Here is a 19,222-nt window from a genome sequence, read left to right as displayed (position 1 = left end):
GAGTGGTACTAGTTATGTCTGTGTCCTCAGGGAAGGTACCTACAGTCAGGTCACTCCCAGTTGACTGATCTAATGATGGGATAGCAGATGAATAAGGGTCACTCACAGCTCTACTTGCCCACTGTTCAACTGTCATTGCCTTTCTACTCAGGACAATGGAAGGAATGGCTGTGGTGCTGACTGATGTCTTGGATCTAAGTTCAGATTCATCTGTTATGGAGGTTGTGGTTACCTTTGAGATTGTAACAAAGCTTGTTGCAGAGTCTTCTAGGTCAGTGGAAGAAGTGCTCAGAAGAACGTGTGTGTCCACTGTAGTCCCTCTAGTGGGGTCAAGCCATGTGTACAAGTCTATTCCAGCTGTCTTGGGAGTCAGAGCAGAGGTGCTTTCCTTGCCAGTCCCTGTGGTGCCGCTAGGATTTGACTCCTGTGGTAAGAGGACACTGTGCCCCATGACTGGCTGGTCCCTCCTGTTGTCCCAGAATAGAGGCTGGCCCACGTCTCAGATGGGAGTGGGGAGAGTGAGACACTTTCTGTAGGCACTGTTCCTTCTGTTGGTGATTCCACTGGCACTGTGACTCCTGTGTCCAGGTGAGGGAGTCTGGTGCTGCCACTCTCTGCGGCCCTGGACTGAAGGGTATACAGTCCCACCATGGTATCTGTGGGAGAATTTTTTGTCAGAGTCTCCCTAGGATAAGTTCCCACAGTGGATCTGGTTTCTGGGCTGCTGCTGGGCTCCTTGGAGCTTGGATTCATGAGCTCTTCAGGTGTTCCTGGACTTCTGGTGGGTAGGCGTGTGACTGGAACAGCTGTTTAGTTAGGAAGTTTGCAAGGAGGTGTAAAGAGAGATCTTCTGGTTTTGATTTTATTTCCTCCCTCCTTATAATCTATTAGATACATCCTTTGCCCATACTCTGGCCCTCTAAAACCAAACCTGTTGCCACTGAGTCGATTCCAACACATGGTGACCCCATGTGATACAGAGTAGAAGTGCTCCATAGGCTGTTTTTCGTTATTATCTTTACAGAAGCAGATCACCAGGCCATTCGTCTGCAGCGCCACTGAGTGAGTATGAACCACCAACCTTTAGATTAGCAGTCTAGGACAAACTACTTGTGCTATCCAGGGACCACCATCACTCTAGATGGCAGGAATCATTTTCTATCTTCATGCCTAACACGGGATATAACACCTTGGTCTCTTGCTGGCTTGAAGAGCTCAGTTTTGCATTAGAAGTTTCTGTCTGTAGGATGACCTCTACACAGACCTATCTACCTGACTAATATCCTAAGGAAGGGTAAGGATTTCCCTCAGAGCTGAGGAAGAATCTCTCGTTTGTTTTCTTTTCTGCCATTGTTCCTCCTTGGAGGATTTAATCAACTTATTGTAGTCTGATAAACTGCCTTTCTCCCTAGGGCAACAAAACTTTGTGTCTCCTACGGGACTTCTTCGAGGGTGGTGGAAAATTTCAAGAATGGTCAGTGTTATTGGTTGAACAACATGATGAACATATTTAATATCACTAAATTGTACATGTGAAGATTCTTGGAAAATACTTTGTTACCTATATATTTACCACAATAAAAAAATGGTTAAAACAAAAACAAAAACTTTGCATCTAATTGAAAGAGAAAGATGGGGCATCTTTCTTCCTGAATAATTTTATATTCCTCCAACTCTCTCATCACCTTAGAGTTCTTTTGCCTTCCAGCATTGAAGGACGTATCACGTAACTGCTTCAGGAATCAGGACAACTGTCCCCTTCAGCCTCACTACCTCAAGTGAACACCTCCTGTCAACTACAGGCCATGTATTTAAAGCCACAAAAAAGGGCCACAGTTCTTTCATCTTTTATTGCAGTCAATAAATTTACCATAATGCAAACCTACAATATCTCATGTTCACCCTTCTCCTTCACTCTCAACTTCTGACCTTACTGATGATCTCTGTTCTAGGAAGCCACTTCGTTTTTAGTCAGGGGATGTGCAGAGAAATGTCAGCTCATAAGGGTGACATGGTTGGCTTCTGATCACATAAATAAACAAAGTAGAAACAATGAAGTTAGGAGTGAATAAAATCTCCATGTAAAAATATTATCAATAGCCTCTGTGTATAATTGTAGGAAGTCACCCTCATGTAGGAGTCCCTGAGCAGTGAAAATGGTTAACACGCTCTGCTGCTAACTAAGAGGATGTAGGTTCAAGTCTACCCAAAGGCATCTCAGAAGAAAGTCCTGGCAATCTATTTCCTAAAACTCAGCCATTGAAAACTCTATGGAACGCAGTTCTATTGTGTCAGAAATGAAGTTGCCATTAGTTGAAATCAACTTGAGAGAAATATTTGGTTTTTTGGCCCTCATCCACCAGAGCCCAGGATTCAAAGAATCAAAGACTTTATTCCAAGACCAGGAGGAAATACCCAATTAGAGTGCACAGATGGTCATACGTACCCAGATCCAGATTGGTGGTAGTCACCGGAGATGTAGGATCACTGGTTGACCACGTGGTGCCTCCATGTACCCCTTCTCTGGGCAGCTCCCTAGTTGTGATCACCACAGACTCATCAGGCCCTGAAGGAGAAGAGGGTGGAAGTGTCAGTCATGCATTTCCTCAGAATGCATGTCCACAAGGAACACCCTCACATCTCAAAGAAGAATTCCCTTGTTGGCATAAAATCAAATCCTCAAGATGGCCTGGATCATAATGAATGGAGAACTGTTGATGATGGAACTATTGATTTGATGTGGTCTCAAGCAGAAAGCACTTTTGAGATATTCTGTCTCTGCCACTTATGTGAATTCAACATTACTTAGTTTTCCCTTCCCCTATTCTGGACTTTCAATAAGTAAAACCAGGATAATATCACAGCATCATATCAGATTAACCCAGTGCTTTCGAGTCGATTCCAACTCATAGCGACCCCATAGGACAGAGTAGAACTACCCCATAGAGTTTCCAAGGAGTGCCTTAGTTAACGTATATAAATAACATTTTTTGGTTACTCACTCTATTTTCCTTTAACATTCTTTTAGAACTGTTGTCATTGCATAGCTCATACCTGGGGTGGGGAAAGATAGACCCTGACTGGGAGGAAATGAATTTGAGGTTAAGGATGCTGAAAGTGCCACTAGCTTCTAATAGAGAATGGAATGACCATAGTAGTGATGTGGAACCAGAAAGGAAAGTCTCACCAGGTATTTTCTGTTCTCCCCAGTCAACCATATCTACCAAATTCCAGAATCCCAATGCAAAGGAAGTCAGGAACAGTGGGTTCTTACTTGTAAATGGGGTGAAATTGTCAGAGGCTAGAGTGGAGCTGGGCTCTACAGCAGGAGAGCTCTCTTTGGTGGCTGTAGTCTTGGATATGTCAGATGTTGGGGCCTTGGGTGGTTGATCCCCAGCCACTGATGTGGAGATGTCTATAGAGTTCATCTCAGAGGTCCTGTCTTCTCCTGTGGCAGTGCTCAGGGATAAGGAGACTTTTGGGAAAACAGTTCCTGGGGCATCTCTGGTTTGCTGGAATTCAGTGTTTGTAGACGTTGGAAATAGCATCAGTCCTGAGGTAGGAGAAGGTGAAGTGGAATCCCTGGATCTCCTTCCTTCAGATGAATGGGAGGAAGGTGAGGTTAAGCTGGAAACAGGCACTTGTGAAGACAGGGACCAGGTTTCTTCTTCAGAGGAAGGGCTTGTCCATGACAGAATGTCTAGTCCTCTGCTCGCAGAAGAGGTCATCTCTGAGAGTGGAAAACCTTGTGTCTCAGCTGAGGGGGTCTCTTCCAAGGAGGCTATGGTCGTGCTGTCCAGAGTAAGGGCACCCTCTAATGTAGCCCTAGTGGGATCTCTCGGTGTGGTGGCCATAGCTTCAGATTCTATAGTGGGAAGAGAAATAGAATGGTTGGTGTTAGTTTCTGTGGGGGATATTGTGGGCCTCCAAGGACTTAGTAGGATCTGGGCTAGATATTTTCTCAGAGAAAATGAACTCTGTCTTGGGGACCTCTGTAGTTGCAGTACTGGACATTTGGAAAATGGCCAGGCTGTGTCTGTGGTTGACCTGGTATCCTGGTAAGTAGTGGTCTCTCCCAGTCCAGCGGTCTATATGGAAATAGGTTCTGCCCCAGCTCTTGCAGACTTAGGAAAATTAGAAGTTGAAGAAGAAATGGTGGTGACCTCCACAGTGGAGGCAGTAATCATGGGTGATGTGATCTTATTGTGACACTGAGTGAGCAGAAGCAGAGGAATGTAGTTCAGCTCCAGAAGTGTTTGCCCACACAGTGGACACTGATGCATCTGTGGAAGGATGAATTCCCTCTGTGGTGTCTGTGATGGTCTCAGAATCAGCCAGTCTCTCCACTGAGGTGCTGATCAAATTTGGAGTTGAACTGTTCTCGGTTTCTTGGTTTGTGCTCACTGGAGCTATGGTTTGCTCTAGGCCAGAGAGTAAGGGATCCCACTGATGAGCCCCACTGAGCTGGCAGAGACTCCTCTCACCTCAGTGGTCAGTGGTATTATTGAGATTGTTTGTGCCTCACTCCTGGAAATGGGTAAAAGTGTCATCTCTAATGTAGGTGCCCTTAGAATCTGTTTCTGTGTACTTGTACTCAGAATCAGAGTTGCATCAGGCAGTGTCACTGCTACTGTGGACTTGTGCTCTGGGGGACTAAATGCCATGGTCTGCTTTACCTCAGTGCAGTAAAGACTGGTGCTCCCATAACAGTCACTTCTGTGCTGCTGACCGTTGATGGGTACTTGGCCCCACCTGTCCTAGACCCTGAAAAGGAGGCCAGTATTGAGATGGGTGGCCTGGTCTCAGGCTCTAAAATGTGTTCTTGGGAACTTGTGTCTCTTTGAGGAGTTGCACTGGTTATAATTGCTGGTGATCAAGATCCACTTGTGTCCGAGTTCAAGGTAGACTCAGAATCAGGCAGAGTAGTGGGAAAGGGGTCATCTATGTTAGTCTGTGTGCTTGGTTTTTCAAAAGAAGTAATGGAAACATCTAGTGTTGTTAGTTCAGGGCTTTTGAAACCCCAGTTTGTATCTGAAATCATAGAGACTAAGGTGCTCACCTCCTGGTCATCAGAAGTTGTGGTGAGAACAGATGTAGCTGTGTCCCCTGGACTTAACGTTCTCCCACCTCTACCAACTTCCATGACTTTAGCTGAATAAGTGGAGGATGAAGTAGCCAGGCTGGTTCCAGGGAAAGTCACAGGAGAATGGGTAGAGCTTGTTGCAGTTGTTGTTGCTGAGGAAGAATGTGTTCTTTCAGAAGAACCAGACTTGGGAGAACCAGAAGCATGTAGGTGGGCGCTGTGTCTGTGATAGTCCGTGGGGCAGCTGTGTTGGTGTATGGTGCTTGGGTACTATCCCTGGTGCTGGAACCCTCCTCTGGGTTAGGCATTTTTGTTGGAACTGAGCTTGTTCCCCACCAGCTTTTGTGGGTGACACCTGGAGTGATAGCCTTATAGCTACTACCCCCGCTGGTCACTCTAGTAGAGAGTAAAGACTCAGGTGGAATCCCAGATGGAGAGGCAGTGTCATGGGTCTCTAATTCTGTGACAGAATTCTGAATCTTGGCCTCCACTGACAGGGAAATGGCAAGTGTGGAGGAGCTGGATTTTACTCCCAAGGTACTGCTGAGGCTCATGGTAGCTTAGCCAGGCTGTGAAATAAACAGGGACACACTTGTCTCTGCATCTGCACTTGAATACTCAGAATGGACTATGGGAATATGCAAAGCTGGTGTTACCTCTGCTTCTGTGTTTCTGTGTGCCAATGTTATTTTTGTAGTCTTAGAACCAGTGGAAGCTCCCCTGTCTTTAGCAGTCATTGATGTACTACTGATCTTAGTTCCAAAGGTACTGATTTTGTGTCTACTTGTGGTAAGTGTTGTATATTCAGGGGCCTGAACTGTTAATAATACCATTGGTGTGGTTGAAGTTGTGGCAGCAGGGTAAGCATGAGGCTTGGAGGCAGGGATTGGCAAAGAGTTTATTGCCTGTAGTGTCTCTTTTGCAGAAAGCACTTCTGGTAAAGAAGTGCTTTGCCAGTGAGTTATATAGGCAGCTGCAACTGGGCTTTCCCAAGTGGCTGGCACTGGAAGAGACTGTAGTTATTGAGCCACCAATGGATGTGATCCCTGGGTATCCTGTGGTGATCTTAGTGGGTTGGGCCCTGTCCATGGTTCTGACTCCCTCCTTGGGGCTGGTCATAAAGACGATGGTAAAGTTAGAATTCAAGCCCTCAGTGGGGGCCACTAATAGTGAAGAATTTTTAACAGTTTCTGCTTTTGTTCCAATGTATGTTCTAGATGTAGATTCTAGGATGGGGATTGTGACATGAACGAGAAGCTCATGGGTCTTGAACCCTCTATCCAGTCATGAGTCATGAGTGAGATGTTGGTTTTAGCCTGAGTGGTTCCCTGTGTGCCTGTGTCCTCAGGGAAGGCACTGGGAGACAAATCGCTCTTTACTGTCAGGGTTGTCTTGGCAGAGGGAGTTAAATCAGGCAAACTCACAGCTGGTGGAGTTGCCATTGGAGTTTTGTTCAGAGCAGTTGGAGGAAGGACAGATGGACTTAAGTACATACCTGTGTTGGATACAAGTTCCTCTGAGATTGTGTTTTTGATTATCACATGGGTTGGACCATCAGCACCTAGAGTTGTGGTAGATGTCGTCAGAGAAAAATAGGTACTCTTTCTGATCCCATCAATGGAACTTGTCCCAGAAGAGGAGAAATCAGTCCCAGGAGCATGAGCTGTGTTGGGTGTCTCCCCAGAAGCTGGAATTGTTCTAGGTGTTAACTCAGAGAGGGCAGAGGGATATGGCCCAAATGAAAGGCTGGTCCTTTCTGTAGTATTTGAGCCAAGGGTAATGTCAGCTGCAGAAGTGAAATCTGGGGTACTTCCTTCATCCAGTGTTGTGTCTGCAGATGACTCAGATGGAGTGGTGGATCTGGAGAACAGGAAGGCGTTGTTTGGGATGTTTGTTGTACTTCTGCCCCACCTAGGTGCGGACCCTGTGGGAATGGTGTACTGAAGGTGGGAAGATCCAGTGGTGGGCATTGTGAAGGCACTCTCTTTTCCTTGTACAGTGGCTCTAGTCCCTTGGATACTGGTGGGCTCCCTGAAGCTTTGAGTAGTGGACGTATCAGTCATCCTTGTTGTCCTTTGGATGCTGCTGGACAGGTCTGTAACAGGATCACCTGGTTGGGTAGAAAATGTGATAGGACAGTGGAGCTGGAGTTCTTGCTTGTATATGGATGCAGAGGACAGTTCTTGCTTTCCCTGAGAAAATCTTCTCTGTATTCTTACTCCCATCCAGCCCTCCATGTGCTAAAACATACACTCAGGATTTGAGGAAGTGTGAAAGATTGTGGTGAGGTTTCCATACCTATCAAATTGATCTCTTTGAGCTTGTTCTAAGAGAACATGGAACACATCTCAAATCTCACCAAGGTGGAGAAGATTCTGTCCTTTTTCTTCTATGTCCTCTGCTCCTTCTCCATGCTTGGCCTTGCTCACCAAGTGCCTATCTGGAAACCTTGACCATTGGATAATATTTCTAAGGGGTTGTGGGAAAAATTCACATTTCTCCTCTTATTGTTCTCCTTTTTGGAGACTCCTATATGGTCTTTAAAGAGAAGTTAAATGCAGGGAAAGCAGATTATAAAAAGGTTGGTCAGCCTCTAGGCCTTCATCACTTCTGTCTGAGAAGACAGAACCGTTTCCTCTTTGGGAATGCCTTCAGGACACAGGGCTAACTTTCTCATTACTTCATATCTTCCAAGATCATGGCTCTTTTCCATTTAAGGGCTATTCCAGAAATCATCAACCATGCCTCATCAATTCTCGTCATATTAGTTTCAGACCTCTTTTAGCAAGAACCATCCTACTAATGAAAGTCACTTAAAAAGAGGGGTCTCTTGTGTTCTAAAATACTTAAGTTTCATATTGAAGAAACAGGGCAGAGAGGCCTACAGCATACTTAGGAGAAAAAAAATATGGCACCAACTTTTCAGATTATTTCTAGACAAATTATAATTCATCAGAAACAAAGCCCCTTGAGAGGCAAATTTTGGTGGCAGGGAGATGAAGTGCCATCATACCTGTAGAGTCAACCACGGTCATGGGTGTTGAAGGGTCACTTTTCATCCGTGCAGAACTTTCACGTGTGGGAAAGTTAGTGGTTGATCCTGCAGTCCCATCAGTGCCTGTAGGAGAGAAAGACGAATGGAATGGCTATAAATCCATTTAGAAGGAAGGTTAATGGGAAAAACCAACAGGCACACACTTTGTCAACAAAGACAATTATTTACAAGGAAGCATTACTCAAAGACTAGAGACAGTAGGGAACATGTTTGGGTTGACTTGAACTCCAGTGTTGCACAAGAATTGTGTCATGAACAGACATGGACAAATTAACTAAAGGGAAAAAAATTGTGTCTTTTATCTCTTTAGTCCCAGCATCAACAGAATCCACAAATATGCTCAACAATGAAAAGCTAAAGGATTGGATTAGGGAGTAAGTATTAGTAACATGTAGTGCCTCCCTTCCCCACCATAAAGCCATTTGGAGTTATCTTATTGTGTAGGACTGCAAATTGGGAAGGACGGTTGGCAATAGGAAATCAAAGTTATTGTTGTAGGGAGGTTGGAGGTTGGATCAGACTGAAGTTGCTCAGGAAGATTATAGAAAAAACTGAAATTAAAAGATATGAAGCAAGGGATCAAATGTGGACAGAGGAGTCCTAGAAGTAAACAAACCTGGACAGAGATATTTACCTATCATTCAGACCTCTTCCATGAAAACTGCAATTCTAAATACATGAAAGGTAGAAGAAACCAGTCCTGATTTCATGTTGGCATGGGAGTCCCTGGGTGGTGCAAACAGTTAAAGGCTCAACTACTAGCAGAAAGGTTGGTGGTTTGAACCCACTCAGAGGTGCCTCAGAAGACAGGCCTGGTGATGTGCTTCTGAAAGGACATAGCCTTGAAAACCGTATGGAGCAGTTCTAAGCTACAACACATGGAGCTACCATGAGTCAAAATCAACTCAGTGGTAACTGTCTTAATTATCTAGTGCTGCTGTAACAGAAATACCAAAAGTGGATGGCTTTAACAAACAGAAATTTATTCTCTCACAGTTTAGGAAGCTAGAAGTCTGAATTCATGGCGCCAGCTCTAGGGAATGGCTTTCTTTATTTGTCAGCTCTGGTGGAAGGTCCCTATCATCAGTCGTCCCCTGGTGTAGGAGCTTCTCAGAACAGGGCCCCAGGTCCAAAGTAAGTACCCCGCTCCCAGTGCTTCTTTCTCGGTAGTATGAGGTTCTCCTCCTCTCATCAGTTCTCTATTTTATATCTTAAAAGAAATTGACTCAAGATGCAAACTATCTTAGTCATCTAGTGCTGCTATGACAGAAATACCACAAGTGGATGGATTTAACAAAGATAAAATTGTAGTCTGGTAGGGTAGAATTCCAAATTAAGGGTGTCAGCTCTAGGGGAAGGCTTTTTCTCCCTGTTGGCTCTTGAGGAAGATCCTTGTCATCAGTCTTCCTCCAGTCTAGGAGCTTCTCAGTGTAGAAACCTCAGGTTCAAAGGACACGCTTTGCTCCTGGGGCTACTTTCTTGGTGGCATGAGGTCCCCCACTTTCTGCTTTCTTCCCTTTCCTTTTATCTCTTGTAAGATAAAAGGTGATAGAGGCCACATCCCAGGGAAACTCCCTTTACATTGGATCAGGAATGTGACCTGAGTAAGGGTGTTACATTCCACCCTAATCCTTTTTAACATAATCTAATCTTGCCTCATTAACCACAGGCAGAAATTAAGATTTACAACACATAGGAAAATTGCATCAATCTCAAAATGGAGGACAACCACACAATACTTGGAATCATAGTCTGGCCAAGGTAACACATTTTTGGGGACACAGTTCAAACCGTAACAGCAACTAACAACATGAAATAGGCAGGAGCTAAGGCAGTGCTTGTCTCTTTTCCACAAGTGCTGCTACTTGTCACATAGCTTTGGCAAGAGGAGTCAAAGGTCCAGTTTGGATGTGTCAAGCATTCAGAAATAGTGATTATCAAGGATGAGGCTCCTGTCCTACCACTCTCTCCTCTCATAGAGGTGGATATTGTCTAAAGAGTTCTCTAGAGGAGATGGTCCTGATGAGAACTGTGTGATTTGGGGACAACGCTATTGTTAAATCTGAAAATAGGGTTAGAGTTGAGTTTGTAGGAAGTAGAGCCAGGCTCCCAGGCTCTGATACTCTTGAGGGTCTAGTAGATGGTGGGAGTTGGGGGGTGGGGAGGCATTCAGTGTGGAGGTCATGGGCTCCAAAGTGCTGAAGTCTTCTGTAGAGAATGGTCTGATCCATGAGGAAACCAAACTTGTCATTGCTTTTGCACTGGACCTGAGGAAAGTAGTGTCCTGTGATAGAGAAGGGGTCAAAATCCAGTCAGTTTGGCCTCCACTCCTAAGGCAATCCTGAATTCCGGTGGAAGATGATCATTGATTCAGGCACAAGGATTGCTTTTCTAGTGTTAAGAAGCCTGACTATGTTTTAGGTCATCCTTAAAGACTAACATGGAAGGTAGGGTATTAGAAATAGTGTGGATGGCCCTGAGGTTCTCAGTGGAATTCATGGATATGTCTAGGTCTGTGCCCAAGTTTCTGTGGAGTCAACACTGACTCACTGACTCATGGCTGTATAGATGGTGTAAGCAGTTAAGCACTCAGCCACTAACCAAAATTCCACCCAGAGAAACCTTAGAAGAAAGGTATGGCAGTCTACTTCCGAAAGGTCATAGCTATTGAAAACCTTATGAAGCAGTTTACTCTGACACACATGGGGTCACCATGAGTTGGAATTGACTCGATGGCAGCTGGTTTGGCACTCAAGTTGGTGACAACAGTGATTGAACTGTTGGAGGAAGGAGTGGCCACTGCACAAGAAGCTCTGCTATCTTTGGTACTGGGTTGATGTGTGCAGTCCCCCCATATGGCATGGATCAAACTGAACAATGGCCAAGTCTTCTCACTTGTGACCTCAGGGAAGGATGGGGTTGCGGTGCAATCTGTGAGGACTTCTGCTATGGCAACTGTGGGCAAAGGAGATGTGGCCTTAGATGGCACAGAGAGGACAGGGGCAGAAGATGCGATTCTCAGAGGACCACTAGATGCTCTTACAGTGGTAACTGCAGAGTGTGGGGTGGGATGACTAATCATTGTCATGTGGATGGTGTCAGTGTCTCAGCCATGCTCATAACTAAATGACAGAGAAGAAACTGTTTCAATTTCATTGCTTTTCTCAGAGAAGAACTATGGTCATCCCCAGACAATGGAATTTGGGGAATCCATTGCTGGTGAGATCAGAACTGTGGGTCTGAGTGGAGAGTGCTTTATGTGAGCCCATCTCTATCCTAGTTGTAGTAGCTACTAAAATTGAGCTTTCAAACAGAATAGGTATTCTGCCATATGTGTCCTGATGCTTAGAGCTATAGTTCTTCTCTTGGAACGATCTAGGCCAACAGTCATTCCTCCTGCTACAACTGACTGAGTTGTGGCTATAGGCTCAGATGAAGAAGTGGAAGAGAATTTGTCTCTGGGCTAGGGAAGACTGGAATTTCAGTAACGGTCTCTGCGAGACTACACGTTGGCTCTGAGACCGTGGCATCAAACGTTGAGGTCTCTAGGGGTAAAAGAATCTTTGGAAAGGCTGATATCGTTTGTAGTTGCACACTGGAGCTGTGGTAATCTTATGACACTCCAGAAAGGTCAACATCCCCTATTGTTCAGAGGAAGTGCCAAGAATGTCAGAGACACAGAAAGGACTGTGGTCAGTGGGAACCCTTTCCTGTCATTGAAGTTGAGGTTTTAGACAAGATGTGAAGTCAAATTGTAAGAGTTGTAGGAGGAGGGCAAAATAGTCCAGGGCCTCTCACTTATTCATCTGTTAACATTTGGAAATTTTAAACAGAGCATAAACCAACTGCCGTCCAATTGATTCCAACTCATGGAGATCCAATGTGTGTCAGAGTAGAACTGTGCACCATAAGGCTCTCAATGGCTGATTTTTCAGAAGTAGATCATGAAGCATTTCTTCCAAGGTGTCTCCAGGTAGACTGAAACCTCCAATCTTTTGGTTCACAGCCAAGAGCTTAACCATTTGTGCCATGAGGAACTTGGGTGGGGCCAGCCAAGCAGAAAAAAGAAATGAAGCGTGTGCATACCTATTGAGTTGGTCCCTGTCCGGTGTGACAAGGAAGACCATGTGTAGCCTTCATGTGCTGTCTGGTTTGGCATCTTTGTAGTGGACACAAGATTTCCATCAGTCCCTGAAAGAAAAGAGAGATGGAAAGATTCAGGTATCCGTTATCTCAGAATGCCGGAAGTGTAAGAAGAACTCTCAGCTTATACAATTCCTTTACATTGACTGTTCTGTTTTGCCTCAACTCAGACACTGTAGAGCCCAGGATGTATGAGTGAGCCAGAGGATGTCAGGTGACTTCAAACTGAACCTTCTAACAGGACGTGATGGAGGTCAAATACAGGATACTCTCAGGAAAAACTGTCAGATCCCCGAAGGGAAGCTGTTCATTTTATAAATTAAAATGAGACACGTAACATTCTGCTTAGAACAGGAATTGTTAACTTCTTTTGTATCATGGGCCTCCTTAGTAGGCTTATGAACCATATGAATCCTTCATTAAAAAAAACAGAATAAAATATAAAATAAAATTTTAAAGTGTTTAAATTATTAAAGAATCAATTATATTGAAATGTAATTATCATTCTTAAAAATAAAATTTTTATAATATAGGCACTTATTTAACCACCACGTTAAATAAGATCTAGTAGCAAGCCTAATAACTACCATAATTTTGAAGGAAGGCATAAAGGATATTTCAAAGTATCTACAACATTACCACCAGTTACCAGTTGCTGTAGAGTCAGTTCTGACCGATGGCGACCACGCGTGTCACAGAACTGTGCTCCATAAAGTTTTCAGTGGCTAATTTTTCAGAGGGAATCGACTTGATGGCAGTGGGTTGTTTTTTTTTAGTCCCTGAAGAAGGACATCATGCTTGGTAATGTAGAGGGTCAGCAAAAGAGAGGAAGACCCTCAGCACCCTTACTGGCTCTCTACTTCACCAAACATGATGTCTTCCTCTAGCGATTGATCTGTGCTAATGACATGTCCAAGTGAGCAACAACAACAGTTTTTGGAATTAGATCACCAGGCCTTTCTTCCTAGTCTGTCTTAGTCTGGAAGCTCCACTGAAATCTGTCCACCGTGGCTGACCATGCTCGTATTTGGAATACTGGTGTACTTGGTAATCCCTTGTTGAATGGCCAGAAAAGTGCCTCAAGTTCAGAGACCCACGTGAAGGAGCTGGAAGGAGACTCGTCAGATTCAGTCTGACTTACCTGGGAATAGACACAGCCTAACCCCCCAACTTGCACACTGAGGAAGGCGGAAGCAGCAGCTCTTATAGGAGGAGAGTTGGGTGGAGCAGAGCCTGTGTCCAGGTCACCCCCCTGCAATCGTCTTCCCAACAATGAGTGCCTTGGATTTTGGCTGTGGACTAGAGCTGCATTCAGATCTGCGAGAAGTGTCCACTGTCTTTGAGAACCTCTCCCAGGTGGGCACGGCCTTATCTAGGGCACTACGGTGGTGAGGGGTAGAAATGGCATCAGATACAACCAGCGGATAAACAGGCCTTTCTTCCATGGTACTGTTGGGTAGGTTCAAACTTCCAACTTTGAGGTTAGTAATCCAGTGTAAACTGTTTGTTCCACCAGTGATCTTGATCCTCTCCTCAGTGGCCCCCATATTACAGCCCCACATCTGCCTTTTAGATGAACAATGGCAAACCCTACTCCCACCTTGGAGTAACTAACTTTCCATGGTTCCTTTCTCAGCCTGGGCCTATTCACTCTAAAAAACCCAATGCCGTCGACTACAAACACTTATTAAGCACCTTCTATGAATCAAATGATGTATTGCATTGGGCAAATCTCGTGCAAAAGAATTCTTTAAAGTTTTAAAAAGCAAAAGTGTCACTTTGGTGACTAAGATGTCCCAGACCCAAGCCATGGCCTCATGTGCGGGCAAAAGCTGGACAATGAAAAGGAAGACAGAAGAATCGATACGTTTGAACTGTGGTTCGGTGAAGAATACTGAATATACCCTGGACTGCCAGAAGAACAAACAAGTCAGGCTTAGAAGAAATAACAACTAGAATGCTCCTTAGAAGAGAGGGTGGTGAGACTTTGGTTCGCTTACTCCGAGCACATTATCAGGAAAGACCAATCAATACAAAAGGACATCATGTTTGGTGAAGTAGAGGGTCAGCAAAAATGAGGGAAGCCCTCAGTGAGATGGCTTGACACAATAGCAGTTGGCTGCTAGCCGAAGGGATAGAGATTTGAATCCACCCAGAGGTGCCTTTGAAGAAAGCCCGGGCGATCCACTTTCCAAAAACCAGCAATTGAAAACGCTATGGAGCAGACTTCTACTCTGATCTACATGGGATTGGCTATGGCTATAAAAAAAATGGGGTCAAATCCGTGGTAACTGTTTATATATAGAGAGAGAGAGAGAAGCCAGATATAAATGGCTTCCCTTGAAGTGGTGGGGACAGGACTCCCAGATTCCTAGATCTCCAAACTTCAGGGACCTTAAAAAATTTTGCTCTTGATAACCCAGAGGGTGATGAATAGCATTCAGAGCTTAGGAAGTCAAGATTTTTTTTTTTTAAATAATCATTTAATGGCTACGATTCCTCTTAACAATAATAAGATGAAAAGCCAGTACCAGTTACTGTCAAGTCTATTCTAACTCACGGCAACCCATGTGTGGTCAAGAGTAGAACTGTACTCCATAGGGTTTCAATGGCTGATTTTTTCAGAAGTAGATCACCAGGCCTTTCTTCTGAGGCACATCTGGATGGACTCAGATCTCCAACCTTTTGATCAGGAGCTGAGTGTGTTAACCGTTTGCACCACTCGGTCTCCTTAATAAGATAAAAAGGATGGAAACAAGGATGAAGCAAAGATAAAGCTAAGCATGAAGGCAAGGATAATGAATTTAGGAAGTAAGGGGTCACAGACAGACAGCAGAGAACAGATTCTGAAACAAATGAAGCCAGAAGACAGAATTCTCCCTGATCAGCCACGGAGAGTGCTGCCTACCTGCCCGTGCCCAACACACCCGGAAGGCAGCACTCCTTCCTTGTAAACTGAGTGATGATGGAAGTGGGTGGCCCAGGAAGTGTCCCTGATCCCACAGGCCTCTCCTCACTCAACACTGTGGGCTCTGAGCTGCCAGGTATGGATGCCCCAGCTCAGGGGTGTTGTAGGCTCAGCAGTGGAAGCCACAGCTGATGGAGTTCCTACTGGACAGCTCTGTCTCCAGGGAACCCCCTGAGAAACTGCCTCAGGATGAGCGTGCTTCCTAGGGACACACTGTGGAGAGGGGAGGAATTCGAGACACACTGGGCATAGCACCAAGGATGTCCCCAAGGACAGAGAGGATGATGCCCATGACGGGGGAGGGGACGGAGTCCTGGCTGAAGAGGCTCTTGACATAAACCCAGGGGGCTCCCCCAGAGGGGCCTGTGGGGATGAAAAGGGTTTAAACTGGGTGCTTTTATAGGCGCCCCAGGGAAGCCGAGGGCTGGGTTTGCCCTGGGGCACTCTGAAGAGGCTGCAGCTGCTAAAGAAGATGTTTTGCTTGTCTTTATGCCAGTAGGGGCAGCGTGGGGAGTTTGGGTTTCACTTTGGCCAGTGGTCAATGAGGCAGCATCCTGTAAGGCTGTCGGGGCCTCTGCCATGCTTTCTGGGTAGAGGCTATAGATAGACCCCATGATTCTCACCCAGACCGATTTTGCCCAGAGGTGACATTTGGCAACGTCTGGAGACATTTTTGGATGTCACGACAGGGTTGTTGTTGCCATCAGTTGCTGCCAAGTCAGCTCTGACTCATGACGACCTCATGTGTGCAAAGTAGAGCTGCTTGGGTTTTCAAGGCTGTGATTTTTTGGAAGCAGATCACCAGGCATTTCTTCCGAGCCACCTCTGGGCAGGTTTGAACCTCCAATCTTTCGGCTAGTAGTTGAGCGATTAGCCGTTTGACCACCCAGGGACTCCTGACTGGGGATTGTTGTTAGTGGCCTTGGGGTGAGAACCACGTAGAGTTGGAATTGACTCAGCGGCAACTGGTTTGGTTTCTGACTGGGGTTAAGGGAGGATACTACTGCCACCTAGTGGGTAGAGGCCAGGGATGCTGCTCAACATCTGCAATGCACAGGGCAGGACACCCACAACAGGGAGTTATCCAGCACCAACTTTACTGACATTTGTGCAGAGGCTGAGAAACTCTGCTGTAGAGGGGTTAGATGACTTGAACCAAGTTGCAGCTTCTGAGGCTGTTACCATGGAGAAAGTAGGTAGGAAGTCAATTTAGTGCGTTGCTACCAGCATCCATAAATAAATAAATGGTTAAAAGAAGAGAATAAAACGGAATGAAAGACATCAGGGTGCGCTGAATGAAGCAAGAGTTGAGCTATTTTCTGAGAGTGTTTTCAGTTACACACACCTATAGGCATAACTAGGCACATCATCCACATTTACCACATTGTGTTGTTGTTAGTTACTGTTGTGTACAACAGAACAAAACATTGCCTGGGTCCTGCGTCATCTTCATGATCGTTGCTGTGCTCAAGTCCATCGTTGTGGCTATTGTTTCGATCGCTCTCCTGGAGGTTTTCCCTTGTTTTTGCTGACCCTCTACTTTACCAACTACATCGTACCATCATGTATTTCTTATAGGGGGATTCTTAGCCCAAAACAGTCAGCCAGACACCGTTGTAGCTCTGACGTCAGCTCAGCCTCTGATATGCAGCTCTGCCTGGCTTCCTTCCCCATGCCTTCTCTTCCCTCCCTTCAGCACAGACCTGGGGTTGCTGGGGAGGGGGTATGAGATCACAGGGGAGCCGGGAACTTAAAGTGCCTGGCTCCACCACACACCAGCTATGGGACCTTGGGCAAGTGACATAACCAGTCATGTCTCGATTTCCTTACCTGTAAAATGCAAATGATAATAGCATCTACCGGCTCAGTTTGCTATGAAGAATAAGTGAATTAACATATGTAAAGAGCTTAGAATAGTGCCTGGCACATGTTAGTGTTCTCTGTTAGCTATCGTTAGTATTGTCACACAGCATTTATCATTAATTATTTAAGAAAACAAAAGAAAAACTAGTTGCCATTCAGTTGATTCTGATCCACGGAGATGCCATGTGTGCCAGAGTAGAACTGTGCTCCACAGGGTTTCCAGTGGCTCATTTTTTGGAAGTGGATCGCCAGGTCTTTCTTCCAAGGTGCCTCTGGCTGGATTCAAAATACCAACCTTTTGGCTAATAGCTGAGTGCTTAACAGCTTGTGGCACCCGGGCACTCCAGTTATTAATGGGGTGAGTGTAATGTGGGATCAGAGTCACTGAGGGGGGATGGTTTGGAGTCATTTAGAGGGGCCAGGCCAGGGTCACTGGGGGAACCAGGGGGCGGGTCAGATGATCACTGTGTGTTGGGGGTTGTAAGGTCAGACACACAGAGAATAACTGTTCCAGAACAGACCTCATGAGGGCCGAGTGAGGTGGTTAAATGGAGGAGAGGAGACTGTGCAGGATGGGACCAGAGATCTAGAGAGGGTGGAGACAGCTAGCCAGGCTGCCCTGCTGCACGGCGGTGTCTGTTCCCTTGGTAGTTGTGAGGCCCTGCTCCACAGAGGTATGCAGCTAGACTAGCCAGGCAGCCCCCTGGACCTCACATCCCAGGCAGGGACTAAGGAGGGGCGTAGAAAGGGGCCGCCCGGCCCAGGACAGTGGTGGAAATGTGAACCTACCCTCCTCCAGCCCTGAGGAAGGTCTGAGACAGCCAAGGCCATGGGCAAATTCCACTGTCCCCACCCAGGTATGCTAGCCCGCCCTGCAGCCACAGGGACTGCTGGGGCTCCTTCAGGGTTTCAGCACCAACTACTCCCCTGCAGCCTACCTGCCCTGCAACGAGAGCGCTGAGGCTTCTCCTTCCCGTTTGAAGAAAGTGAAGACATTCTGCCAGGAGTGAGATGATGATCCTTCAGGAGGAGGAAGAAAAACACACACTTGGACACACACATACATGCACTCTCACACCCACACTCATGCAGACAAATACACACAGCCATGCGCATTCACACATACTCATGTATACTCACAATCCCATGTACACTCATACACAGTGACACACACTCACAAACACATACTCCCACACTCACACAAGGCAAGAGCTCAAGTCCTGGAGTCCTGGGTTTCATCGGTTCTGCCACTAGTCAACTAATTTCACTGAACCTCTGTTTCACCATCTCTAAAGGAAAAATAGTTTTCTGTGGGTGGTGCAAATGGTTAAGTGCTCGGCTACTAACCTAAAGGCTGGTGGTTTGAGTCCACCCAGAGGTGCCTTGGAAGAAAGGCCTGGTGATGTACTTCCAAAATATTGCAGCCATTAAAAACCCAACGGAGCTGTTCTACTGTGACACATATGGGGTCACCATGAGTCAGAATTAACTTGACAATGACTGGTTTAGCTTTTTGAAAAACAAAAATAATAAGAGTACACCTACCCAGGGCATTACAGCAGGGTAACTAAAATGAGTTAGCCATGGATCTATAACAACCCCAGCCCCTTTCAGTCTTTGCTTCTCCGTGAGGCCTTCCCTGACCCTACCCTATTGAAAACAGCAACCTGACCCCCAACACCCACTCCAGCACCCATGATTCTCTGTTCTATTTCTTTTCTCCTTATCATCTTCTAACATACGACATAACTTACTAGCTGTTCTTATAGCTCATGGTCTGTCTTCTTGGTCAGCTCAGCAGGGATATTTGTCTGTTTTGTTCACAGCTGTATCCCCAGTGCCCAGAAAACTGCCTGGCACGCAGTAGGTGTTCAGTAAATAGCCACAGATCAAATGAAAGAATGAATCTCCAAGTCTAGTACTAGCACCAGTTGCCACTGAGTAGACTTCAACTAATGGCAACCCCATAGGTGTCAGGGTAAAACTGTGCTCCATAGGGTTTTCAGTGGCTGATTTTTCAAAAGTAGATTGCCAGGCCTTTCTTCTGAGGTGCCTCTAGGGAGACTTGTACCTCCAACCTTTCAGTTAGCAGCTGAGTGTGTTAACCATT

General features: G+C 45.7%; 1 protein-coding gene across 1 annotated transcript in view; it reads right to left on the bottom strand.

The window, feature by feature from the left end:
* Positions 1 to 19,222, bottom strand: part of LOC111748997 (mucin-16-like) — an 82,439-nt gene that overhangs the window by 10,258 nt on the left and 52,959 nt on the right. Inside the window, exon 4 of the mRNA XM_064279867.1 lies at positions 2,447 to 2,566. Within this exon, the coding sequence (XP_064135937.1) occupies positions 2,447 to 2,566 (120 nt within the window). The remainder of the gene's footprint in view (positions 1 to 2,446; positions 2,567 to 19,222) is intronic.

This window comes from Loxodonta africana, chromosome 3, assembly GCF_030014295.1.
Source record: "Loxodonta africana isolate mLoxAfr1 chromosome 3, mLoxAfr1.hap2, whole genome shotgun sequence".
Taxonomy (NCBI): domain Eukaryota; kingdom Metazoa; phylum Chordata; class Mammalia; order Proboscidea; family Elephantidae; genus Loxodonta; species Loxodonta africana.
This window is presented reverse-complemented; position numbering and strand designations above follow the sequence as displayed.